This window comes from Zootoca vivipara, chromosome 1 (genome assembly GCF_963506605.1).
Source record: "Zootoca vivipara chromosome 1, rZooViv1.1, whole genome shotgun sequence".
Taxonomy (NCBI): Eukaryota; Metazoa; Chordata; class Lepidosauria; order Squamata; family Lacertidae; genus Zootoca; species Zootoca vivipara.
Genome location: NC_083276.1, coordinates 13,040,037 through 13,068,009, shown reverse-complemented (window position 1 = coordinate 13,068,009; position 27,973 = coordinate 13,040,037). Strand labels below are relative to the sequence as shown.

The 27,973-nt window shown below is 45.6% G+C and overlaps 1 protein-coding gene across 1 annotated transcript in view; it reads left to right on the top strand.

The window, feature by feature from the left end:
- The window catches only part of KIF26A (kinesin family member 26A), a 141,636-nt gene extending 120,318 nt beyond the window's left edge, over positions 1–21,318 (top strand). The window contains exons 7-16 of the mRNA XM_035105016.2: positions 2,210–2,303; positions 4,218–4,480; positions 4,747–4,930; positions 6,069–6,228; positions 7,227–7,389; positions 8,383–11,710; positions 14,206–14,396; positions 15,027–15,047; positions 17,277–17,427; positions 18,885–21,318. Coding sequence (XP_034960907.2) covers positions 2,210–2,303; positions 4,218–4,480; positions 4,747–4,930; positions 6,069–6,228; positions 7,227–7,389; positions 8,383–11,710; positions 14,206–14,396; positions 15,027–15,047; positions 17,277–17,427; positions 18,885–19,063 — 4,734 coding nt within the window. The 3' untranslated portion in view covers positions 19,064–21,318. The remainder of the gene's footprint in view (positions 1–2,209; positions 2,304–4,217; positions 4,481–4,746; positions 4,931–6,068; positions 6,229–7,226; positions 7,390–8,382; positions 11,711–14,205; positions 14,397–15,026; positions 15,048–17,276; positions 17,428–18,884) is intronic.
- Positions 21,319–27,973: the final 6,655 nt, after the last annotated feature.

Here is a 27,973-nt window from a genome sequence, read left to right as displayed (position 1 = left end):
TTTAATTACTGGGAAGGCATGCTAATTAATAGTCAGTTCGCAAGGTCTCACGCTGTTTTAATTTAGCCCAGATGTGAAATTAAGAAGCAATATCTGCGGAGATAATTCTGCTCTATGAATACTTCCCTGCTGTACTTCCTTGTGTTATTTAAAGCAACATGCACACACACAACCTGCAAATTGCAGTGGCACAGTTCACAATAACATGCCTCTCTAAGCCTCAGGTCTGGGAGACCATTTATAGATATTTTAGGAGGCATTCCACATCTATCACATCTTCAGGTGTTTAGTTGAGCAAGGACACAACAGAGCTTTATGCTGTGTTTTAAGGGTGGAGATCACGTGAATTGAAGATCACGGTTTCCAAACTTCAAACTCTTAGCAACACGTAGCTCCAAAACAACATTCTGGTATTCTAACCCTTTCACTCCATCACTGTTCCTATTGCCCTCCATAAGTTGCAGGGGTAACTGAAAGCCTGTTGTACTCACATAGGTTCCCCACAACAGTTTGAAACCTTCATCTCTCAGGGTTATTTTCATGGTATTATTTTTGCAAACCACAGTTTCCCCAACTCAGATGCATGGCAAACTGTGATTTGCTCAAACCAGGAAGTTAGGCTGGGCATCAGGGTGCACATGCAAGGGGAGGGAGGAGGTGGTGCATCCCCAAAAACGGCCCTCCAGATGTTTTGGGACTACAACTCCCATTATCCCTAGCTAAGAGGACCAGTGGTCAGGGATGATAGGAATTATAGTCCCAAAACATCTGGAGGGCCAAGTTTGGGGGTGCCTGGACTAAGGAAAAGTGGGGGTGTCTGACAGAAGTAGGCTGAGACTGGGGGTAATGGGCCTCCCTCCTCCCCAAATCTCCCTCTGCAGGTTCCATGTATGCCAATGTCTCTCTTTCATAGCCGTGGAGACCAGAAAAGAAGCACGTATAAAGCTTGAATTAATTTTTTGAATTTGGGATTTGAACGGTGCAAAAAGATTATACTGTAGACTTCTGATTTCTGTCAGTTTCAAAGCTCTGTCAAAACATCACTTTTTCAAAATGTTAAGCATTTGGCAAGCTTTAGCGTCTGACAGACATCAAAGTAGAGCATCTAGTTCTACCATATTATTTGATATCCCGACACGCAAATGGATTGGAAATGCAAGGCAACCCAAACTTCCCTGGAAGGCTGGAAGTAATGCAAAATGTGCTCTGAAGTGGAAGCCAAAATGCAGTAAGAGAGCAAGTGTGAGTTGACTTGCACCCCCCCCCCCGGTGCCCCTGTCTTGTTTGAACTGGTGAGGTGTGCCTTTCTGCCACGGGGGGATAGCACACTCCCTTCCCATTTTGCTCACAAGTTTCCTAAGTTGCTCGGAAACTTTTCTGTCTATCAACCAACTAATAAGTTCAAATAATAGCAGGTGGCAACCAGTGCTTCACACACACAACATATTGGGGTTTCCATTCCCTGTTCTCTCTCTGCACCCCCCAAAAAAAATCTGTTCTGGAGGAGACCCTAACCCTCCCAAGCTTATTTGAAGGTGCATGGTGGTGGGGCTGGGGGAGGGGACAGCAGAGGAGGCTATGTTGCATTGGATGTGGACCAATAGTAAGAATATTTTTTCAGGGTGTGGGGTACATGACACAAGCATCTTCCCCTGTAGACAAGACCCAAAAGTGTAGGGAAAGTTTGCACAAGAAACTCATGCTTCCCCTCTCTCATTATTTCCGTGCATTTCCCCCCACCGTGGGTTCCAATGGTATAGTTCCCGTAGCTAAGATAAAACAAGAGAACTTTCAAAATTTTAATTTGAAGCTCCGGAATCCGACACCCCCCCCCAATCCCATCCGCCTTCCCTAAGCCAATGTCTGGTGGAGCTCCTTAGCAGTCAAGCTGCTGCTTATTACTAAGAATGCATGGATGAGATATTATATTAGCCTTACGCTTCGATGGAGAGCATCTCCTTTGTTACCGAGGTCATAAAATTGATACTCCATGGGAGCTGGGATAATGGGATACGAAACTATTTGTGGGCTTATATAGTAGCTTTTATTATAGGGGGCAAAAATGGGATATAGACACTAAAATAATACGACTAATGCCATGAAATGCACAACAACATTCTGTTTGGGTTTTTTTCCCCTCGTGTCAAAAGACATGGGAAAGCACTTGCCGATTACATGCTCCGTTACGGGTTTCCAACTTCCCTTCCAGGCTGAGGTTTGTTCCGGAACAGTCGCAGAAGTAATCCAGTCTGTCGTGAATGGTGCAGATGGCTGTATCTTTTGCTTTGGCCATGTCAAGCTTGGTGAGCTCCCAAATTCATTACAGTTAATTACTATGTCAGTCTGGTAATTACATGCTGTCAGCCCTTGGAACAATAAACCTGGAGTATATGAATAGATTAGAATTTCTTTTTAATTAGCTTTGCAAACTTCTCCTGCTTTATTTTTGCACTGGGACCTTAAGGTTTCCCCCCACTTTTCCTTTCAATCCATTGGGGGGGGGGGCAGAGGGAAAATTCAGACACACAAACAAACAAACATAAACACTCGTTGCTTGAGGAACAGCTCTTTTTGGGGGGGGGTGTAGGGAAAGGTGTGACAAAAATCAAAAGACCCATAAGGCTTCAGGAAATTAATTGGCTGGGGAGGGGGAGGGGAAAGTTAGCCAAGACTGGGAGAAATTAATTGACTTTAATACCTAAGGATTAATAATGACATACGCGAAAGGCACTTTTTACATCTGTTCTCTCCCGTTGTCTGTGTAAGTGTTTGGAGTTATCTATAATCCAAGGTAGAGCTGCCCAACCTTTCATACCATGTGGGCCACAAGAGTACTTTAACATGGAGCCAGTGGGCCGCACACTGTCTTGTCATGCGGACATGAGGTTGAAGAGAAGTGAGGCCAAAATTTGAGACCCCTCAGGCTGCCTGCCCAAAGCTGGCTAAGCTAGGCGCCCGGCTTTAGGAAGGAGGTGTAAGGCTCTGGCAGCGTCCTAGAGCCCTCGCACCTTTCCCTCAATTAAAAACGGGCAAAGCACCAACTAGCCTTGGGGAAGGAAAGGGGAGCACTCTAGGACCCTGTCAGGGCGGGCAGGGGCCTCAAATGTTGCCTAAGGCAACCAAAGAAGGCTTCGAGGGCCACACATTGGAGCACCCTGATATAAGGGCATGTTCGAACGGGTATTTTTTTCTGATTCCTGAAAGATAGATGTTTTTTTCTTATGGCCGATTGCCGATCCCTCAGCTGCAGATTGCTGCATGGGCGATATAGTTATGGGTTGTGGAGTTCACAGTCAATCCCCAATCACCACAAAGCGGAGAAATACTTCAGACTCTTAGCCTCCACTTCCAGGTTCGATGAGGGGAAAGTCATTCACCTCATAGTGTTCCTTGAGGCAACTTGAGTGATGTCATCTCTTCCCCATCAGCAGAGTGGCAGCCATCTTTCCCTTGAGGGAGGACTTCCAGGGGCTGCATGCCAGGGGTCAGCAGGGTCTGAGGTAAAAGCGGGCAAAACAAATGAGGGGAGTCCTAACTTTTGTATAATTGGCGACATTTCAGTCACTCGTAAGTTTCTTCATACGAGTGCATGTCCAGCTCCGAGGGCCTTTTGGCAGTTCCCTCCCTGCAAGAAGTGAGGTTACAGGGAACCAGGCAGAGGGCCTTCTTGGTAGTGGCACCCACCTTGTGGAATTCCCTCCCATCAGATGTCTAGGAAAATAAACAACTTATCTGACTTTTCAAAGGCAGCCCTGTTTAGGGAAGTTTTTAATGTTTGATGTTTTATCGTGTTTTTTTATATTCTGTTGGGAGCTGCCCAGAGTGGCTGGGAAAACCCAGCCAGATGGGCAGGGTATAAATAATATACCATCATCATCATCATCATCACCATCATCATAATCTCTGTCCGTCCTCTCTGGGTGCAGAGGAAGGCCAGTGAGGTTTGTGGCCTGGGTAGAGTTTTGATGGGTGAACAGAGAGGCCTGGTATTTGGCCCCTGTGACTAAGGTTCTCTATGCCATGAGCTGCACAGCAAGCGCAATACAGGAACCTACAGGGACAAAGAGAGGCAAAGTGGAGAACCTCCCTCCCCTACTTCTTTCTCTTCAGTAAGAACAACAGTGTTGATGCGCACACCCGTTGCCTTCCGGAGCAAGACAGCGCCGGGGCTACTGTTGTGTGCTTGATGATTATAAAATTTCCGCTTTCCCTTCCAGGCAAATCCTACACAATGATTGGAAAGGATAACTCCACCCAAAGTCTCGGCATTGTTCCCTGTGCCATCTCGTGGCTCTTCAAACTAATCAATGAGCGGAAGGAGAAGACCGGCACTCGTTTCTCCATTCGAGTGTCTGCTGTGGAGATCAGTGGGAAAGATGAAAACCTTCAGGATTTGTTAGCTGAAGTATCCACCGGCAGCCTGCAGGACGGGCAGTCCCCAGGGGTCTATCTGCGTGAGGATCCGATATGCGGAACTCAGGTATGTGATCTCAGGGCAGTTTTGAAATTCTGGTTTCCCCTTGTTCCCTGGTTTAATTATGTAAATATTTTTTAAGAATTCCTTTCATCTGACAACAATTCTCACCAATTTTAAAGATGATAATTTTAATTGCTTTTTTCACTTTTAATCCCTAATCCCAGAGTGTACATATTTGTTTCCGTTAGCACCCTTGAGGCTTGCTCTGTTCAGAGGGGGGGGGGTCAGTTACCCCGTCTTAATTAGCCGTTTTCTTGTTTATATTCCAGCTTCAAAATCAAAGCGAATTAAGGGCCCCGACAGCAGAGAAGGCTGCTTTCTTCCTCGACGCAGCCCTGGCAGCCAGGAGTACCAGCAAACCCGAGTGCAACGAAGAGGATCGGAGGAATTCGCACATGCTCTTCACCCTCCACATATATCAGTATCGCATGGAGAAAGGCGGAAAAGGCGGAAGTACGTTGATCTGTCTCACATTTAATTCGTACTGCCTTCGCTTATTTTAGAAGAGCGAATCCTTGTGGAACCAGGTTGATATTAGCCAAGAATTCATTTTGCTGGGTTGGGGCAATTGTACGCCTTTGCAGACAGTCCCATCTGCTTGGCCAACGGCATTTTGAAGGAAGTTCTACCCCTTTCTTTCAACAAGCTCTTCCTTTTGACATACCCTTGTGCCTTTTCAAGTTGGCTTATGCTGTATGAAAGTAAGCTGAGTTCTTTGGGAGTCATGACTTAAATCATAGGTGCCGGATTGAAAAATCCGGGATCAGCAGCACCGCGGCACCGGAAGTCGCTTCTACGCACTTCCAGACATGCATAGAAATGACTTCTGATGCCGCTGTGCCCATTTCCAAAATGTCGCTTCTACACACTTCCGGACATGCATAGAAGCGACTTCTGGTGCTGCAGACATTTTGGAAATGGGCAGGGCGGCGCCAGAAGTCGCTTCTACACACTTCCGGACATGTGTAGAAGCGACCTCTGGCACTGCGGACATTTTGGAAATGGGCACAGTGGCATCGGAAGTCGCTTCTACGCATGTCCGGAAGTGCATAGAAGCGACTTCAGGTGCCGACGCGGCATCAGAAGAACATGGCCGCCGGCAGGAGCTCCGTAATCTGGGGGAATAAGGGGTATTTTGCCATTCGGGACACCTGCGGGAAACGGTAAGAAAATACGGGGGTTTCCCGGGGAAAACGGGGTACTTGGCAGCTATGACTTAAATACCGACTGCTCCTAAAATTTGGTGCATTGGTCAGCTAATTCTGCCTGTTCACTGAAGCTTTACATCCATCCACCCATCACCATTTAATTCCATGACGGATGGACATCTGTCATGGATGCTTCAGCTGAGATTTCTGGATTGCAGGGGGTTGGACTAGATCAGGCATAGGCAACCTTGGCTCTCCAGATGTTTTGGAACTACAACTCCCATGATCCCTGACCACTGGCCCTGTTAGCTAGGGATCATGGGAGTTGTGGTTCCAAAACATCTGGAGAGCCAAGGTTGCCTATGCCTGGACTAGATGATTCTCTTTCCAGCTAGGGTTGGATCAGCGAGTGTTGTGTAAATGGTGTTGTTGTTGTTTTTCAGTGTCAGGTGGACGCAGCCGTTTACATCTCATTGACCTGGGAAGCTGTGAGAAGGTTCTAAGCAAGAGTCGAGATGGAGGGGGCTCCTTCTGCCTGTCTCTGTCTGCCTTGGGCAGTGTCATTCTGACCTTAATCAACGATGCCAAACATGTGCCCTACAAGTAAGTGCACTGTTCTACCCATGTCAAACTCGTGGCCTCTGACCTGATTTTCAGATTGCTTTTCAAAGCCTTATCACCTACCTAAAGACCGGGTCAGATGGTGCTTTAAAGGTGTTGCACTGTTGGACGTTATGGCCCCAGCTTTAATTACTTCCTTCTCCAAGCAATCAGAAAGGATTCCGCTGTGTCCGGATAATGTCCACATGTAGCTGCTTCCTGTTAGTTCTTTTCCCTGACCTCCCAAGCAAGTCTTTCCCCCCGAGTCTCTTGTAAGGCCAGCGTTGTTTTGTTCCTTTTAGTATGAAAGCAGTGTGAAAATAGCACCAGTCTTAACAAAAATGGGGGAAATTCATAATTTATCTCGGAGACCGCTAGAAGCAAATGAAAACATTAGCAGGGTTACAATAATGCTTGTAATGTTGCAAGTACTATGGAGACAATGGAGTTATACAAAATATAGATTATTGGGAAAGATGCCGTAGAAAAGGTTTAATAATAGGACCCATGGAGGGGAGGTGGGAAGTCAAGAGATTTGGAGGAATCTGTAAATGTGTATGTGTATGATTGTATTGTTACAGTTTTATACTTGTAAAATCAAATAAAAATTATTTCAAAGAAGGAAAAAAAGAGACTAGCACAAGTCTAGAATAAGGCGCATGCTATTTTTATTTTATTGCAAAATTGGGCTGGATTTCTTTCTTCTCCTTGAAGGTTATACGCGAGCATGAGATGGCTCAGGCATGGAAAATCTCACACTGGCATATAACCTTAAAAAACAAACACAAGTGTAATAAACTACAAGTGGGGCTTAGAAAGCCTAAGGAAAGAATTGTAAGGTATTATAGACACTGAGCCATTGAACTCAGGTCCTGCTTAAAGGCTTCCTATAGCAGCTGGTTGGCCATTGTAAGGATAGGGTCCTGGACTAGACGGGGTTTTGTTCTGCTCCAGCTAAACTCTTCTCATGTTCTTAATTGTGTTTCTCTCGTGTTCCCCAGGGACAACAAACTGACCATGCTGCTGAGAGAATCGCTCGGGAACATCAACTGCAGGACGACCATGCTAGCTCACATATCGGATTCCCCGGCTAATTATGCAGAAAGTCTCACAACAATCCAGCTTGCTTCCCGTATCCATAGGATGAGGAAGAAGAAATCCAAGGTTGGTGCGCAAAACTATCGAAGCAAGAGTTCTGTCCTCTACCCCAGAATTCCGGAACCTGGGTCCCCGTGCGTTAGACTGCAGGTCCCATTTCCCCTGACTATTGGCTTAGCTTGCAAAGGATGATGGGAGTTGTAGTCCAAGAACTTCTGGAGACCAAGGGTTGAAGAACAGTGTGGTAGACAATATAAGTCTAGGTTTCCATACTTGACCCAGGGATAATGCCTGCTGTTTTTACATCTCTAAAGAGTGGAAATGGTTTGTGGCAGCAGCATGCCCTGAGTCTGTCTCAAGCATTAACTCATGTATCTTACTTGCCTGATACAAGCTGCAAAGCAACAAGTGCTTTTTTTTATTTTTTAAAAAATGCAGTAACTCAGTGACTGTCCCATTACACCCAGCAATAAAATCACTACTCTCAGAAGGTAGCAGCACAGAAGCAAATCAGATATTGGAACTGCATATGCAGGTGTTATGAAATGCTCCCCACTGAACTTTGCCATCCCTTTTGTAGGCAGTAGGGCAGGAGGTGGGTGCATTTGAGGGCTTTTCAAAGGGATGGGAAACTTTACTGGCACTTCTGCTCCCAGGAGGCTGCCTCTAAAATCCCCTGAAGTTCCCTCAGTATTCTATCCATAAGCTGCCTTGAGTCCTGGTCTGGGAAAAAGGCAGACTATAAATAATAACAATAGGATACTACAACAAACCAGAAGTTGCCAGGGTTGGTGCTCCTGCTGAGGCATAACGATGCTTAGGGCCTTTTCAGTTGTGGGTGGCTACAGTTTCTGCGTTGCTTGAATGGACCAAGTGCTCTAAATCCGTTGCGGGGAGCCAAGCAAATTTTCTGCAGCGTGATAATTTATAAATGTTGCTCATAAGATTTGGGGTGTGGAACTGCAAATGCCACTGGGCGGGAGGGACATAGCTGCCTCTCACCCTACTTAATGCATTTAATGCGAAAAAATGCATTTTATTGTTTTGTGCAATTGACAGTACGCATCCAGCTCTTCTGGAGGAGAAAGCTCATGTGAAGAGGGCCACATACGGAGACCTCCCCACCTGAGGCCATTTCATCCAAGGACTGTAGCTCTTGACCCTGACATTCCTGTGCTGAACCTTTCCAACGAGCCTGATTATTCCTCAAGCAGCGAACAGTCCTGCGACACAGTCATCTACGTGGGTCCCAATGGCGCAGCTTTGTCGGACCGGGAGCTGACAGATAACGAAGGCCCCCCAGAGTTTGTTCCAATCATCCCTTCCCTGAACAAGAAAAGAAACAAGGACACTCCTGGCCTCGCAAAGAGTTCCGACCAAGACCTTTTTAAGTGCAACACTTTCGCAGAGCTGCAGGAGCGGCTGGAATGCATCGACGGGAGTGAAGAGCCTGCCAAGTTCCTTTGCGGGGAAGCCCCCGGCACGTCTTGCAGCGGCACCGTCCCGGCGAGTACAGAAAGCGAACAGTCCAAACCCAAACCGCCGTCTCCTCCTGGGGGATTTAAGAAACCGGCCTTGCAGGAAACGGGGCCTCCCAAAAAAGGACACAGCCTTTACTTCCAGCGCAATGGCAGCTGCCCTGAGAAGAAGGCCCCTCCCGCGAAGGTGGAACACGCCAAACAGCAAGCCAAGCCTGAAGGCAAGAGAGCGGACTCAGACGGAGAGAAGGAGGACTCCTATAAGTTGCCGGCATGTAATACTGCTAAGGATCAAGAGCCAAGCCAAGCCGTCGCTGAGCCGGTTGTAAAAGAGAAGTCTTTGTATGCCAAGAGGCCGTTGCCCAGCCCTGCACCCCCACCCCCTCAGCAGCAGGAGTCTCCAGTGAGGACCAAGCAAACGTACCTGAAGTTTGACCACAGTAACGCAGTCAGGACGCCGCCCGTGGGAATGAGCAAGCAAGTGGGTAGCGAATCTGAATCTAACCCTGAAGGAAGCACATTTTCGGCAACCAGCAACACAGAGCACCAAGGAGATGGCATAGAGGTCCATAGGTTCCGGTCATCTTTCCGAAGCAAATGCTTCGACCGGGATATCCTGACGACGACGGTGACGTTGCAGCAGCCCGTGGAGCTCAACGGCGAGGATGAGCTTGTCTTCACGGTGGTTGAGGAGTTGTCCATCAGCGGGATCTTGGATAACGGGAGGCCTTCCAGCATCATCAGCTTCAACAGCGACTGCTCCCTGCAGGCCCTTGCGTCTGGATCCAGGCCAGTTAGTATCATCAGCAGCATAAATGATGAGTTTGATGCTTATACCTCCCAGGCAAGCGCCACCGGTGTCAACATTGATATCGTCGTGCCTTTTGCTGAGGACCCGTTCTCGAGCAGTAGCAGACGTTCCTCCATCAGCTCGTGGCTAAGCGAAGTGAGCATCTGTACGATCGAGAGCGATGGCTGCCGGTCCGGCGATGGTTTTCTTGCTCAGTCCTCTTACAGCTGCAGCAAGTCTGAGGAGCCCTTTGCCACGGGTTCTCCCAACGCTCCTGTTCCCTTGCAAGCCGCCCTAAACGACAGCGGCTTCTGCTTTTCGGAGCCGGAGAGCAAGAGCGTGATTTCCATCAGAGCGTCACCAGGTGTCAACAGGAGTCCTCAGAACTGCGACGTAACCAAAGCATCTCAGGCGGAAAGTGCTCTTTGCATCACCGACCAGCCAGCATACGCCAAGCCTTCCAGATCTCAAAACACAATGGTGATAGAAACAATACACTCCAGTCTTCCCCGGAGAACAAAAGCTACCTCATCCCCAACCCACAACAACAACAACACCCTCAGCTGCAAGGAACTGCAAAAACCGTGTGTGGTGTTTGAAGACCCCTGGCTGGTTCGTACAGGTGATCATTTGGAAGCAGACTCGCTGATGTCTCCAAACTCTCCCATGTTTAGTCCTGAGAAGCAGTCGGCGAAGACTGCCCAACATTTAGATGGCTCAGCTAGGCCAACAAAGTCCCAGACAATGCTTGCTTGTTCACAGAGGGTTGTCGATGGTTGCGAAATGGCCTGCAAAACGTCCAGCGGAGCGGCTAAAAAACCCGATGCCGTCACAAAAATGCCACAGCTCAGGAGAGGCGCTACAACACTGGGTGTGGTTCCTGTGTCGCACAGCAGCGGTGCAGCTGCGGAAGCTATGAGCAGGGGAAGTTGTGAAACTGTTTTTGCCACCGGAAGCCTGAAAAAGAAAACCCTACAGCAGAAGTCCAGCATGTTGCCCAGGCCAAGTGGGACAATACCCCCAGCACCCCCCGTGCGTAAATCAAGCCTTGAGCAGAAAAATGGCGGAATACCAAATGGCGGGGGGAAGGCCTCAGGATTGGACCTTGCTAGGGCCACTACATCGAAAAACGAGGACGAGGTCGATTTGCGATTGAGAGCTGGATTGTGCGCTACCGAAAGCAGCGGCGGCAGAGGCAACCTCAAGGCAGACCACTCCTTGCCCAAAGCGACCTCGAGTTTGAAGGCAAAGGCATCCAAAAATGAAGCTGTCCATCGATATGGGAGCCACATGTCCCTCGAGAGGTGCGACAGCCTGACGTCGGTTGGATCGAAAGCCAACCTGAGTAGGGAAAATGGCAGCATTGGGAATGGTAGGAATGGCCGGATGGTTCCAAGGCTTGGGGTTCCCCCTGTCCCTTCTGGCTTGACATCGCCTCCATCGCTCACCACACCTTTGCCCGGCAAAAACAGCCAGGCCAAAGGTACCGCAAGCCAGAAGGCACCGGCCAACGGGAATAAGAGCCGCAGCCTTTCGGCGAGCGGGTCCAAGTCTTTGAGCTCCTCTGTGAAATCGTTGGCTCCGTCCGTTGGGAAGACCTCCGGCATCCCCTTGAGTGGGAAAGCCGTGCCACGGTCTCTGCAAGGCGTAAGCAGCAAACCCGGTCGAGGAACCATCATGGGGACCAAGCAGGCCATCAGGGCAGCCAACAGCCGCGTGAATGAGCTGGCGTCGGGCAGTTCGGTCAAAATGAGCCACTTCCGGGTGTCGACGGACTCCGACAGCGGGAACGACAGCGGGATTAACCTGAGCGACGAGAAATCGCAGGTCCCAGTGCTGCCGTCTCCGTACAGCAAGATAACTGCCCCAAGGCGGCCTCAGCGCTACAGCAGCGGGCACGGGAGCGACAACAGCAGTGTCCTGAGTGGGGAGTTGCCCCCAGCCATGGGCCGGACGGCTCTTTTCTACCACAGCGGCGGCAGCAGCGGCTACGAAAGCATGATCCGCGACAGCGAAGCCACCGGCAGTGCCTCCTCGGCGCACGATTCCATGAGCGAAAGTGGCATGTCTTCGCCTGGTCGCATGAGAAGTTTGAAATCCCCAAAGAAAAGATCAACAGGTAAGGAAAGGAGCTGGACACACACACACACACACACACACACACACACACACACACAACTATCCTAATGTGAGCATTCCCATTTCCTTGGATTTAAATGGTTCCATTGTGCATTACTCCAGATGTGATACTTGAAGCAGGAAATTGGAACCAAGCACCAGGTGGGGGTGGGGGTCTGGATTGGGACCCTCACGTGTCAGGAGGAGAGGTTTCACCTTTCTCTTCCTTGCTACTAGCCTGTAAAAAAAAAAAGTTATATTGATGCCTGAGGCAGGTGGTCCCCCCATCACTGTTTATTTTGCAAGGAGCTCATTTTTCCATGATCGCAGTAGGGGAAGCGGTGGGGCTTTAACCTCCTCCTCATGCACAGTGGTCCCAATCAGATCAGAGCCTCATACTCTGTTTTAACTAAGGGGGGGGGTACAATCTCCCTGAGATTGCTTCAGCTTTGCTTTGCAACCTGAATGCGCTCTATTTTCTGCCCTTCATCCCCATCTAAGACTGTGGTTTTTGAGGTGTGGTTGGAGAGGAATCCGTTTTTCCTTTAAGATGCCGTGCTTCATTTCAGAATTTCATTCATCTCTTTGCACAACTCTTTGATTGGCAGGTCCCCCAGTGAAAATGAAAGAGATATAAAAGAATTTTTTTTCCAAGAAAAAAATAATGCAGTAAACTTTGTGATTAATGCTGCTAATTAGCTGCAAACCTAAGGCTTTCATTAGTTTTACAATGCATTTAGACAATCAACTGAAATTAGAAATAGATTGGAGATTCACTAGTGTAATCAGTTCCAAGCGGCTTCGTCTCATATAAGTGTTTACTTAGACTAGCATCCCCTCCAACTTCTGGAAGAAGTGAGTAAGAGATTATCTAGTTTGATAGTGGACAAGCCAAGTTAGAGAGCAATTCATTCGGGGCTTATTTTGCTGAAGTAGCTTTCCCCCCCTGAAGCGTGTCTTGCTAAAGTAGCTTTTGATTTTTCAGGTGGGGGCAACAGACATTTCCGCTATGAGTACTAACAAACAAACAAAAAATGAATGTTGTGACAACAGTAATAACAATATCAACTTTCCTTCTCCACCCAACCCCTCAAATGGTTTACAAGTATAAGATCATTTACAATAGTCCATTATGCATTGCCAAATTAAACACCTCCACTCTTCACACTGTATTGGTCTTCCCCAAATTGCCCAAAGGCTACCTGGAGGTGATTTTGGAGGGGCGCAGAATCCTTCAGTAGAGTAAACAGGCTTTCCGTAAGCAGAGAGCTACAATTGGGTGCAGACTTATATATTGAATTAATCACGTTTATTGTCATTGGAAACACCAGACAGTGAAAATGTTAGCATTTTCAGAAATTTCAGACTAAGAAAACTGAGAGATTGGGTTCCTGTTCATGTCAAGTCAGGCCCTTTGAATTAAATGGATTGCATTATCAAAATAACAAAGGTCACCCACCTTAGAAGCACGGAAGGAGCAAGAGAGGTGGAGCTCTCCATCCTTCTTCTGCCTGCTCCTGGCAGGTTAGTAAACAGTGGATCTTTTTGCTCCTTGTGATAATGAATGGGAGTGGGCAGGAACTGATGCAATGGTACCCAATTTCACAACTCATGAATGGTTGTGAATGGCACCGTTTCCTATCAGTGTTTATACACACAAACACATATATTACAGAGGTGTGTGTGTGTGTGTGTGTGTGTGTATACAGTATTTATATTTATCTATCATGGTGTGCTTCCTGGCCTCAGTGACCAATTTGCTTCATTGTAGAGCAATCAGTTTAAAGACCTGGCTGCAGCTGTTCTCTTTTCATAGCACATCAACCTCTTAAGTCTCTCCCACAAATCAATATTAACAGCTGTGTAAGGTTGCACACATATTGAGAAGGTATTTCTGGCTGATGGATTTGTATTTGCTTTTGCCCCAGGAAATGCTTTCTAAGGTCTTGCCTTTTAAAAAAATAAAATAAAAAATGACAAACAGTTCCTTTTCTCAATTGGAATTGTCCTCTTGTCAATAAATTACTGCTTCACTTTTGGAGTGCTTAGAGAGCTTTGACACTCCTATACATTCGGGCATTGCTCTGTGTTTTAGTTTTTTTTTGGGGGGGGGCGTCGAGGTGACTAATCCCAACAGTATGGCTGCTCAGAAGTGAGCCCATTTTGTTCAAGTGGACTTCATTCTGTGGGATCGTGGCTCTGTTCATCTAGATAGCAATGCATTTATTATAGAGCAGGAGATGCTTCATCTCAGGGCCACGCATTTGAGCCCCACGTTGGGCAAAAGATTCCTGCATTGCAGGGGGTTGAACTTTGATGATCCTCACAGTCCCTTCCAATGGTAAAATATAATTTTTATAACTATTAACTGCCTGCAGGTGGATGTAAGCTGCCTGCTTGTCTGGCTTGGAATGCTTATGGATTTGCTAGATGAAAAATGCAAAAAAAGAGAGCTCCATGTTTTGCTTTCCCCCCCTTTTCCTCAAATAATCTCAGGTTTCCAGCGCCGTCGACTGATTCCAGCTCCTCTTCCAGATTCTGCGTCCCTGGGGAGAAAGCAGAGTGTCACCGGCCAGTGGGTTGATCTGCCACCTTTGCCGGGCACTTTGAAAGAGCCATTTGAAATTAAAGTTTATGAGATTGATGACGTGGAACGATTACAGCGGCACAGACAAGAGGAAACTGAGGTCAGCACATATTTTACAGTAACTCCGGACAATTTAAACGACACAACATTCAAGGCAGGGTTGTTGCTCGAAATCTCACGCATGGCATTAGGGGAGAATGGAATGCAATTAAAGCGCTTCCGTTATCCCTTTTTTAAAAAATATATTTAAAAAATCGTATGTTGGGGTGCCATATCCATAGGAAATAATTGCTGTCTGCCATTAATTGTGTTTAACGTAGCTGATGGAGTGAGTGGAGAATATCAATTAATATGTTACGAGAAGGCTTTATAATCATTGCCTGCTTGGTGAAATTTTATGGGCTTTCTTCACCAAAGGGTCATTAACTCTTTATGTTAATGGCATAAAGCATCCCGGTTAGAATTCTGTTAAATTCAAGATGTTGTGAGTTTAATTTACTTGTAATTGAGAAAACAATTCAGTTAATTCCGAGTTGGTGACAGGGACTGCAGACATTTGTCTGGTGCCCATAGCTGCCAAGTTTTCCCCTTCCTCGCGAGGAAGCCTATTCAGCATAAGGGAAAATCCCTTTAAAAAAGGGATAACTTGGCAGCTATGCTGGTGCCATTTTCACCCCCTTTAAAAAAAACAAAAAGGTAATTTTTCTTCTCCTTTTTCTTCTACCAACAGCCTTTCCAGGATGTTGAAAAGGTAAGTCATATCTTTGGATCTTCCTTATACCAACCAAAACAACCAAAACAGAATTTCCAATTGCCATGTTTGCTAAGGAATGCCAAGCGAAGAGGACGAGTTCTAGCCAACCCACTTCTATTCAAGAGTCAGACCCATTGGGAATTAATGGACCTAAAGCAGGCATGTCCATAAATTTCAATGGGTCTACCTTGAGTATGGGTAGTATTGGATATGTTGTTGTTGTTTAGTCGTTTAGTCGTGTCCGACTCTTCGTGACCCCATGGACCAGAGCACGCCAGGCACTCCTGTCTTGCACTGCCTCCCGCAGTTTGGTCAGACTCATGTTCGTAGCTTCGAGAACACTGTCCAACCATCTTGTCCTCTGTCGTCCCCTTCTCCTAGTGCCCTCAATCTTTCCCAACATCAGGGTCTTTTCCAAGGATTCTTCTCTTCTCATGAGGTGGCCAAAGTATTGGAGCCTCAGCTTCACGATCTGTCCTTCCAGGGAGCACTCAGGGCTGATTTCCTTAAGAATGGATAGGTTTGATCTCCTTGCAGTCCATGGGACTCTCAAGAGTCTCCTCCAGCACCATAATTCAAAAGCATCAGTTCTTCGGCGATCAGCCTTCTTTATGGTCCAGCTCTCACTTCCATACATCACTACTGGGAAAAACCATAGCTTTAAGTATTGGATATAACCTGATGTAATTTAGCTTGTCCCAACCGTTATTGTTCTTACAGATCACTTAGAGAGAGAGAGAGAGTCTCTAATCTCAGGCTTGCAGTCTGTTAAAACAACAGCAACAAGAGAGAACCCTCAGGGTGGGTACAAAGTGGGGAGCATTTGCATCAAAGAAGATGTAGGCAGGAAGAGTGTGTGCGCATAGCAACATGGTGCATTTCTCCTGGAGAAGCCAAATCAGGGGTGTGTTTATGTGAGTCTCAGCCCTTCCCACCCACTTTTCTTCTGCAACACTTCCCTCCTCCCAATCCCATCCCCACATTCAGATATGAATCTGCGTTTCCCAATCAAATGGAGAAAAAGCACCTGGGGTAAGATGCTATGGAGGAAACAAGGTGTGTGTGTGTGGGAAGGGTTAAGCAAGCACATGAACATCCTCCCCCTCCCTTGCAGATATTCTAGTCCAGTCCTCCTTTGCATGGCAATATATTACTGGGCTGGGTTCAAGGCACTTGTGTTGAAATACAAAGCCCTGGAAAAACTTGAGTCCAGGGTTCCTTAAGGTCCAGCCTGAGCCCTTAGATCCCAACTTGATCACTGGGCAGTGCTTGTTGTTGTTGTGTAGTCATGTCTGACTCTTCGTGACCCCATGGACCAGAGCACGCCAGGCACTCCTGTCTCCCATTGCCTCCCGCAGTTTGGTCAGACTCATGTTGGTAGCTTCGAGAACACTGTCCAACCATCTCGTCCTCTGTCGTCCCCTTCTCCTTGTGTCCTCAATCTTTTCCAGAATCAAGGTCTTTTCCAGGGAGTCTTCTCTTCTCATGAGGTGGCCAAAGTATTGAAGCCTCAGTTTCAGGATCTGTCCTTCCAGAGAGCACTCAGGCATAGCTGTCAACTTTCCCCCCCTTTTTAAAGGGAAATTCCCTTATTCCGAATAGGATTCCTCATGAGGAAAGGGAAAAGTTGACAGCTATGCACTCAGGGCTGATTTCATTCAGAATGGATAGGTTTGATCTTCTTGCAGTCCATGGCACTCCCAGAGTCTCCTCTAGCACCAATAGGTGCTTAGGTGTCCCCAATGTGACAAAGGCCCAACTGGCATCAAATAGAAGTTGAGCACTCGGCATCACCAATCTCACGCTGTGCGATATGCTTCCAGCAGAGATTTCTTAGGCATCATGGCTTATTTTGCAGCCTTCCTTTCCCTTACTAAAACATATTTACTCTTTTGCAGTATTGAGGAAACCATTTCTGTAACTGCTGGAATTTAAGAGTTTCATAGGGAAGTACATTAGCTGGGAGAGTGGCAGTAAATGCTTTTAAGTGCTCATAGCATGTTGCTTTTATTAGATTAGCATCCATGGAAGTCCACTTCCAGCAAGGGTAGCAGGGAGGGAGAAAACCCTTCTGCTGTTTAATGTTCCGTGCTTGTGCTGCACAACAGTGGTTGAAGCTGAATGATAAGGGCAATAGGTTTTTGTGGGGGGTGGTTTTTTTTTTGGAGAGTAGCAGGCAGATGGCCAGCGAAATTAACAAATCGGTAATTTTCATCTCCCCCAAAGGGCCTGATCTATTTTAATACCAAGCTGAAAATCCTGGAGAGGCGCCACCAGCGGATTAGAGAAGTGAAAGCAAAGCATGAGTTCTTGAAAGATGAGTTGGAGGAAACGAAGTGTAGGTTGATGTTGGACCCAAGCAAGTGGAAAGGAGAATGTAAGTATTACCCAGCAAGTCGCGATAAAGATTCTGTGTGTAGATGGTGCAGAAATACAGACTAGGGGTGGGCAAATCTTGCCAGTTTCTTCTGGTTTCTCATTTTCCCAGTCGTAAGTTCAGTTCACCCCATTTCTGCATCAAGTTTGTGGCTTTGCGATATGATTTTCGCTTTGTAACCAATCAGTATTTATTGATGGTTTTAATGGTGCTTTCCCCCCAGTTATGAACGTTTAGAGTGAATTGTACTATAACTTTGTAAGTGCTGCATGCCACCTTGATACGATTTCATGAAAAGTGTGGATCATGGACACTTCAGTAAATAAATAAAATAAACGATAATAGCATACCTGCCAAGTTGCTGTCGGAGAAATAAGGGACCGGGCCGAAAGTAGCAGACCGGAGGTAGCGCTGCCGCCATTTTGGAAGTGGGCGGAGCATGCTCAGAAGTGACTTTTGATGCTGCTTTGCCCAGTTCCAAAATGGCCGCCGCGCCAGAAGTCGCACTGCAGCCATTTTAGAACTGGGCAGAGCAGCATCAAAAGTCGCTTCTGAGCATGCTCCGCCCAGTTCCAAAATGGCCACCGCACCAGAATAAACTGGGGGGAAACAAAAAAAATCCGTTTTTTCAGCTAGGAACAGCTGGAAAAACGGGGATTTCCCAGGGAATACGGGAGACTTGGCAGCTATTGATAATAGGCAGTGCTGAGCTAAATAGACCAGTAGCCTGAGTCTGTGTAGCTTCCTGTGTCCCCAACATGCACCAGAGCCAGTGTGGACTTTAGGATGGCTCTGGGTTTTCACTGTGACAAATGGATGTGTCCGTCCTCGTCCCCGTCCCCCAGCATGTTTTTGCGTGAGTTGATAGAAGCTCTTAAGAATATTAGACGAGCCTGACGAATCGGGCCAGTGGCTGGACTCTGCATCTTGTTCTTGCAGTGGTCAACCCAAATGCCTGTGGGAATCCTGAAAGCAGGAACTGAGGGCACCAGGGCACTCCCCTCTAGCGATTCCCAGGAACTGGGATTTCTAAATTGGTTAGAAGTTGAGTGCAATTCCTTAACCAGTTGCTTGCTAACAGAACAGTGGTTGTCAAACAAAACAACAATATCCCCTACACAGACAATCCTGTCTTATTGGAGTGGCTATTCCTCTGAACAACAAGGTCAGGACATAGTTGTTGCCACTGTCCATTGGACAGAAGCCCTCCTTCCCCACCATAAAAATAGTGGAAGAGGGTGGCCAGGAGACGCAAGAGAGGCTATCACCAGAATCTGCAAACTCCTGATGCAATTGTGTGGTAAGAAACAGTGTGGGGAACATTGCTTGAGGACAGCATCATGCAACTGCTGCTTGCCTGTGGCATTTGCAGGCGAACAGCTTCAACAGTGTTGATTCCGAGAGAGACTGCTGTTTGGATAACAAAGCCACTTCTGCTTATCTCTTTATGCTAACAGTTGAGGTTGACCCTGATCTCGACAAGGAGTCGCAAGATTACCTGGAGGCATTGGAACAAGTGACTGAGGACCTGGAGCAGTGTGTGAATCTGTGCAAGTCGCACGTCATGATAGTCACCTGCTTTGACATTGGGGTGATCTGTGACACCCAGGATGGAGCGCGGGAAGTGGAAGTTTGAATGCGGGTCTGCAAAGGGACGTGAGCAGGTGGAGCCAAACTTTCAAAAGATGGGCGGTGGTGGTGGTTGAAGTATTGGAAAGCGGAGGTGGAAACATGAAGACTTAACGCGACAAAGAATGTTCTCGGAGCCTGGAGGAATTAGAATGTTCTAAACCTTTACGGTGCCTCAGCAACCTATGAAATGTACAAAGATCAACCTGATTTTCTAATAGAGGAAAGCAGAAAAAAAAGTCTATTAGGAACCAACTCTATTTGCAAAGCGGAAGTGCCTTTACTGTTCATCGTTGACTTGTTTTTTCAATTTTGTATTTGTTGCTAGAATTGAAACCAGCAAACCTAAACAGACCATAAAATGTATTCCTATGAAATATTTTATACTGTATAGTGTAATTTATGACTATATGTAAAAAACAAAAATTGTAGCAAAAGCAATAAGTAAATTATGTTTTCATACCTGAATTTGCCTCCTTGTTTCATGGAAAAGCTGGTTTATGTAGCAGAACAACAACAACAAAAAATAATTGTATTATAATTGCTTTTTCATGGTTTAGGATTCGAGATATTTTTATGAACATTTATCTATTGGAAAGGTGTATTATGAAATTCCAAATAGTCTGGTTTGTATTCTTTTTTTTTGTACTCTTCCTTTTGCAGATCACGAGGAACATGTTTTTAATTCCACGTTTTGTATACAAATAGTAGGGCTGAACTGTTTGGTTGCTTAGTCGGTTGGAACAATCGATTAAAAACCTTGCAATTGATTAAAAAGGTGCCTCCTGATTCATCAAAGGGAAGATTTGTAAAATGCTGTTTAAACTTCTTTTGAATACAGATACTTGGCAAAAGATGAGTATGGCAGACACCCTCACAGGGGAGAGAGTGCTCCCTGTTCTCTCATTCAAGAAGGCAGGAATTCCTCTTTCCAAGCTGCAACACACATGTGCGCAATTTTTCAATGGACGTACACTTGCCCCTGCTTTGAAACCACTGTTTTCAATTTGTTATTCAAGTGTACGTGGTTTTTAGCCCATTATCTGATCAATGGGCTGAAAACTCAGTTCATCAACTTAGCCTAAAACCACTTACTCTAGAATGGCCCATTTGGGACGTTCTTGGGAAGCGTTAAAGCAAGAGTACGTGAGTGGGAAGAGCCTTGGTAAGCAAGGGCCAACCTATGCCTTATAACACGCATTAAACAGCTGCATTAAAACAGCAACAGCTTTTTCCTAATCAAAGCCACTTTCGGGATTGGGTAGTTTTCAGCAGAGAGGCAGCCACAGGGGAAGGTGCTTAACCCCTTCCCTACCTGCTGCTTTTTTAGGGCAATTCCTCTCTGGGGAGGAGCTAGAAAAGCAGCGGGTGGATGTGGGTTAAGTGCTGGGAATTGCCTAAGGTGGCTTTGAGTAGGGCGGGGGGGAAGCAGCTACTGGGTCATTAATGCAGATTTTTCTTTTGCATAATGTGTAGTTTGGCCCTCACTTTGATAATGGACCTCATTCATCACAGATCCCCTTTTTTTTCTAGGATTTATTGACCCAGGGGGCTGGCATCATAAGGCCCCACATGTTGTATCCATCACAGGAAGGCTTTTCATTGGAAAAGCTGCCTCTAACCCCCAAATGATGACCCTACCACACATGGCATGGGGTGCCAGGTGGTTAATCTGGCCTCTTTGATTTGAAGTTGCCAATGCCTGCCTTAATGTAATCTAACCTGAGAAAATCTGTAAACGACACTGTGGCTTTCTCCCCCTCTCTCTTTCTCTTTCCGAGAGCAGGAATTAAGTTTATTACCAAAATCGCAAGGAAATGAGGTTTTAATAAAAAGGTCTTTTTTCTTTTTTAAAGTAAATATTAAGTTAGGTCCATATTTTTGTATAGTTTTGACAATAAATATAGCATTTGCATTTTATGAACTTTTAAAGGCAGATATATCTTTTTACAGTTTTTTCTAAGGAAGGCAAACTCTCAGGATTCTTTCTATACATGCTGCATGAATCTTGTGCTTTCTTTCTTTTTTTTTGGAAGGGAACCATTTTTAAGGTTGATAGAACTGTTGATAAAACTGTTGCCAAACAAAAATAAAACTTTCATAATGGTTTGATAGTGTATGTAATAACGGCATTTCATAAGGAACCATATTTTCTGATCATCTTGCTTTGTACGGGGGTTGGTTTTTTCCCGCCCGAAATCCTTTGTAAAAATGTATACTATAATGGCTTGCTTCAGCTTTTCCATGTGAATAAAAAATATGCATCTATTGTTTATGTGTCTCCTGAGTTCAGTGACTTGGTACTATTCTGTCCAGGGCTGCCTCCTTGATTGGGGAAACCTAGCCAGATGGGTGGGGTATAAATTATTATTATTATTATTATTATTATTATTATTATTATTAAATTATTGGGTGGGCTCCTTACTCTGTTAGTTGCTGCTGACAGGCTTACCTTGAAGGGGTACGTAGACGGGGATAGCTGCCTTTTTTTTTAAAAAAACCCACAATGCCCCAGAGCACAGCTGTGTCAGGGGCATTGTGGGAAATTTAAATGACTACATCCGATACAGTTCAGAGCACGGGATCAGAGCTTTATTTTGTTTTGGCTCCCAGTACGTTTCCGAGCACAATTCAAAGTGTTGGTGTTGACCTTAAAAGCCCTAAACGGCCTCGGCCCAGTATACCTGAAGGAGGGTCTCCACCCTCATCGTTCAGCCCGGACACTGAGGTCCAGCTCCGAGAGCCTTCTGGCAATTCCCTCCCTGCGAGAAGTGAGGTTACAGGGAACCAGGCAGAAAGCCTTCTCAGTAGTGGAATGCCCCCCCCCAATCAGATGTCAAGGAAATAAACGACTATATGATGTTTAGAAGACATCTGAAAGCAGCCTTGTTCAGGGAAGTTTTTAATGTCTGATGTTTTAATGTATTTTTAATCTTTTGTTGAAAGCTGCCCAGAGTGGCTGGAGAAACCCTGCCAGATGGGTGGGGTAATAATAAATAATAATAATAATAATAATAATAATAATAATAATAATAATAACATTGTTTAAAGAGGGCCAGGGAAAGTGTCAGCGATTGTCCTGCTGCAACACCAGGAGTTGCCCGACGATGTGAAGCGTTGTAGTTAAGGTGTTTCTGCGCACCACCTAGAAGCCTTGATTTTGTACATGGACCCATGTATCAACAGAGCCAAAATTTCGTGATCAGCAAACACTCTCCTCACTTCACCTCAAACAGTCCTCTTGCGAGTTAGTGCGGATTTTTTGAAACAAATTTTATAACAAGATTTGTAACACAATTATAATATTTTACTTGCAGTTTAAAGAACAGGCTACAGCGTCCTCATAACTGCAATGGAAGGATGTACAGTCATACCTCGGTTTAAGTTCCCTTCGGTTTGAGTACTTTCAGTTTTAAGTACTCCACAGACCCATCTGGAACAGATTAATCCACTTTCCATTACTTTCAATGGGAAAGTTCGCTTCAGGTTAATTATGTTTCAGGTTAAGTACGGATTTCCAGAACCAATTACACTCATACTTCGGGTTAAGTACACTTCAGGTTGAGAACTCCGCGGACCCGTCTGGAACAGATTAATGCACTTTCCATTACAGTGGTACCTCGGTTTATGAACACAATTGGTTCCGGAAGTCTGTTCATAAACTGAAGCGTTCATAAACTGAAGCGAACTTTCCCATTGAAAGTAATGGAAAGTGAATTAATCCGTTCCAGATGGGTTCGCGGCGTTCGTAAACCAAAAATTCATAAACCGAGGTTCCACTGTACTTTCAATGGGAAAGTTCACTTTAGGTTAAGTACGCTTCAGTTTAAGTACTCCCCGGACCACCTGGAACGGATTAATCCACTTTCCATTACTTTCAATGGGAAAGTTTGCTTCAGAATAAGTACGCTTCAGGTTAAGTACGGACTTCCAGAACCAATTACACTCATACTTCGGGTTAAGTACGCTTCAGGTTGAGTTCTCCGCAGACCTGTCTGGAATGGATTAATCCACTTTCCATTACTTTTAATGGGCAAGTGTTTAGCCTGGAGAAGAGAAGGTTAAGGGGTGATATGATAGCCATGTTCAAATATATAAAAGGATGTCATATAGAGGAGGGAGAAAGATTGTTTTCTGCTGCTCCAGAGAAGCGGACACGGAACAATGGATTCAAACTACAAGAAAGAAGATTCCACCTAAACATTAGGAAGAACTTCCTGACAGTAAGAGCTGTTCGGCAGTGGAATTTGCTACCAAGGAGTGTGGTGGAGTCTCCTTCTTTGGAGGTCTTTAAGCAGAGGCTTGACAGGCGTATGTCAAGAATGCTTTGATGGTGTTTCCTGCTTGGCAGGGTGTTGGACTGGATGGCCCTTTTGGTCTCTTCCAACTCTATGATTCTATGAAAGTTCGCTTCAGGTTAAGTATGCTTCAGTTTAAGTACAGACTTCTGGAACCAATTCTGTACTTAAACCGAGGTACCACTGTACATGGAGAGGTTTTATCTCTTAGGACGTGGACAGGAAACAGCCCCAAGGGCCGAACGCATCTTGCTAAGCTGCTCTGTTTGGCCCTCAGGATTCTTGCCACACCATAATCCTTCCCCAGCGAAAACCGTAACAACAAGAAAAACCCTTCTCCCTTACCAGCCCTGTTTTGTATCTTCCTTGAGGGTTTCGGCTTGGCTTGAATGTGTCCTTGAACTCTGATAATGCCGTGTGTGTGTTTGTATGTGTAAAACTACCCTACTGTACTAAGGTAAACAAGCCCCCCCCCCAACTTGCTCCCCTTACTTTTGCCTCTTGTCCAACCCACCACTGGCAGGTAGCCCCCAGAAGGGAATGTGGCCCTCTTAAGCGAAGTATGATAATCTATTGAAGGTATGCCCTGGCAGCATTGATGCAAATAAAATTGGTGAGTTGGCCCACCTCTATCCATTGCGCCTACTGCATTCGGAACTTTTACACCTGAACCGAATGCCCAAAAGGATGTCCATGGTTAGAACCGTCAATCTGAAAAGATGCATCCGTCGCAGATTCATTAGCAAATGTCTATTTGTACATGCACTAGCAATGATCCAAACAGCCAAACATTTCATCTCATATCTCAGGTGTAAAACTGTGTTTCTCACAGGTAAAACCAGGGGATCTTAGGCCACTTTCACGAGAAAATATCAGTCATTCCCAGCTGGTTATGCCAAACATGGCCTCCATCAGCCACCATTTTGTGACTAGCTCTGCCCTCACCACCATTTTGTGACAGGTGGGCCGTAGGAATTTCCAGCCATCTCAAGCGGGCCTTGGAGGTAGAAGTATGAGAGCCCCTGGGGTGGGTAGGAAATGTCACCAGTGCCCCCCCCCAAATTTAATGGCTAGTCAAACTGCAGAGGACCTGGAGCATCATCACGAGGACCCCCTTGTTCAGCGGAGCCTTGTTTCCTCATCGCTTTTCCTCTGATCCAGAGGTCTGCACCTCAGCCTGAGACATGAGATTGCAATCGGCTTAGACAAGCTGTCAGAAGGGAAGTGGATGGAACAGCCTCAAGAGGACATTGGAAAATTAAAACTATGTAATTTTAACTTTTAATGGATTTAATCTCCGCCTCATTCTATATTTTATTTGAATTATTCACTATACAGGGTTTAATTATGCATGCCTGCCCAGAGGCATTTTGTGCGTTTAAAATAAAAAATAAACAACCACAGGACAGTGTAGACCGGAAGAAGAATCCCGTTAGATATTGGAAATTGCTCTCATCCCCAGACATCTGCAAAAAAGCTTAGCTGACTTGGGGTCCCCAGTACCACCACCCCCTTCTGTTTATAGCAGGGCCATTTCACAAATTGCATGCGTTTTATCTATACATGCATGGTGTTCAAGCTGCACACTTCAAAATATAAAAAATGTGCATGTATCAAATGTATCCTATGCAAAAACAGAAGTGTGTCTGGCACCTTCAATGTATAGATTTCATTGTATGCTGAAGATGCATCTCCAAAACCTGAGGTAATATATTTTCAAGACCCACCCTCTTCTTGTGGTTGTTGTTTGCTTTAAACTATTTTTAATACTGGATTTTAAATTGTTCTATGATGAAGGGGGGAATAAGAAATAATAATGATTGTAATTAATAAATAATAATAATAATAATAATAATAATAATAATAATGGTTATTATTATTTACAAAGATGGAAAATATGCAGGGAGGTGGGATTGGCTGCAGATTCCTGTTGAGCATAGACCTTGTGACATACTAAAGCAGAAGGGCTGACCTCCCCTGACCACCCATATTCATGGCTCTGAATTCATTGGCAAATCCACACTGTGATCAACTCCCGCCTGGAAACCAATGTCCCCACTGTGGAAGGACGTGTGGACCCAGACTTGGCCCCCACAGTCACTTACGGACCCATTGTTAAAATTGTGTTTATGGAAGACAATCTTACTCGGCTACGAGTGATCGCCAAAGAAGAAAGAAAAGAAGATTCATGGCTCTGAAATGGGGAGGCCAATTTGTTTTCCTCCTAGGTTGAAGGGGAAGATGAAATGATTTGGGGTGGAGATGGGGTGCTTTACATATTACAGCAGCTGTGGCACTATTGTGTTCTGAGCAATGGCCTCAACCGTATGGGGTGTGTGAGGTGAGACTTCATTGACATCCTGCATGGCTCTGTGCAGGACTCAGGCGAGAGATTACGTAAGAGCAGAGCTCAAATGTTGTTTCAGCAGCATGGCGGTGAGGTGAGACTTCAGTGGCACCTTGGACAGCTCCAAGCAGGGCTGAGGCTGGAGTATGTGCAGAGCTCCACTGTTGTTTCAGCGGCAACCTTCTTCAGATGAACGATGCCTTTCGATATGTGCAACCTTACTCTAGTCTCCTTGAGAAATTAGGCTAGTTTTACTGGCGAGTGTTTGACTTGTTTTGGCATTCCAAATAGAGGACTATGGATGGTGCTTTGGAGTCAGATAACTGAATCCTCTGTGGCCTACCTCCAAAGGAACAGCGTGTGAACTGGCAGAGCATGATGGAGTACTTAGATTTATCTCTTGTTGATCAGGCATTGGGAAGCCAGCATGACCAATGGTCAGAGGGAACTGCAATCCAACAGCGTTTAGACCAGGCATAGGCAAACTCAGCCCTCCAGCTGTTTTGGGACTACAATTCCCATCATCCCTGACCATTGGTGCTGTTGGCTAGGGATGATGGGAGTTGTAGTCCCAAAACATCTGGAGGGCCGAGTTTGCCTATGCCTGATTTAGATGGCCATGGTCTCAGATTCATAGCTCTCAAGTTTTCCCTTTTCTCGCGAGGAAGCCTATTCAGCATAAGGGAATTTCCCTTAAAAAAAGGGATAACTTGGCAGCTATGCTCAGATTTACTTCACACAGCAGAATGCGTCCATGTCATTTGCATCATAAAAGTTTATATTGCCAATGATGAATGACTTGGCTAGAGCGTGCTACAAGGAGAAGATAGACTAGAGTTTAGTTTTTTAAATGCTTTAGAACAGTGGTGGCCCATCACCCCTAACTAACAGGACCAGGGGTCAGGGATGATGGGAATTGTAGTCTCAAAACAGCTGGAGGGCCACGTTTGGCCACCACTGCTTTAGAGGAACAAGTTGAACTTCCAGCTGTTTTCTGTGGAATTAGTATGGACCCTACATCTATAAGCATAAATTCCAATTATTTGTCTTTTTGTAACCATACCATTATTTGCAGAGATAGCAATTACTCAGAAGGTAAACAGCCCAAATTACAAAATCGTTATGCACAAGGCTATCATTTAAAAGAGATCAATCCAGGTGGCTGTTGTTGTTTTTTAAGCTAACCAAACCCTACCATAGAGAAAGATGGATCAATTGGCAGATATCTGTGAATGAGGCAGTACATCTTGGAAAATTCAAATTGGTTGGTGCAGAGCTGGCTCTCCTACTGGACAGCAGGAAGGACAATATGTTCAGGGCCATGTTAGAAAACCAGGAGTTGTAAATGTAGACTCAAGGACAAGATGTAGAGTCAAGCAGACAGATGGCCTCATGGGCAGATTTGCCTTGGCAGACGACCCCCAATTCATGTTTGACTCATTAGCACAAGAGTTCGGTAGCCCTGTTGCTGGACTACAACTCCCATCATTCCCGACCATTGACCATAGATGGGAATTGGAGTGTGACGACAGATGAAGGGACACAGGCTCCCCACCCTGCCACAAGGCTTACAGAAGCACCCCTCCTCCCTCTCTTCCATTTTAACAACTTGGGAGCTGTTGTTCCCCAAGTGGACATGGAGTTCTGGGACGGAGAATTTTCAGAACCCTCCTGTGTGCCCAACTGTCTACTGTAGTATTATTAGATTTTTTTAAAAAAAATGAAAACCAAAACCTGTGCTTTTGTTAGTTGCTTGTCTTCCATTGGAGGGGGAAATGCGGGTTATAAATTTTATGAGGAAAAAAAAACACCAAAAGTCCCAGGCTATGTCTGTGCCATCTCCATGTTAACTTAGAGGAAAGTCAGAAGCTTCTGTACACTTGATGGGCAGCGACCCAGTGATGTCTGTTCTGACTTGCAGCAGCTCTCCAGGTTATTTTCTTTCTCTGGCTAGAGTTGCCAAGGACTGAGCCTGGGATTTGGGCTAGGGTAGGAACTCAGTTTGTGTAGGAATTATTATTATTATTATTATTATTATTATTATTATTATTATTAATTTCCTCCTTGTTTAATCCTCACAACAACAAAACCTGCAAGGAAAGAGAGTTCATCACCTCTCCTGGGAGCCTGTTCCACTGTGCAACAGCTCTTACAGTCTAGAAGAGCTTGTCTAGTCCCCTTTTCAAGCCACCCGCTTTGGGGCCATCACTACCTCTTGTGAGAGTGAATCCCACAGTTTAACTACCGGTAAACACTGTTAGAAAAAGCACTT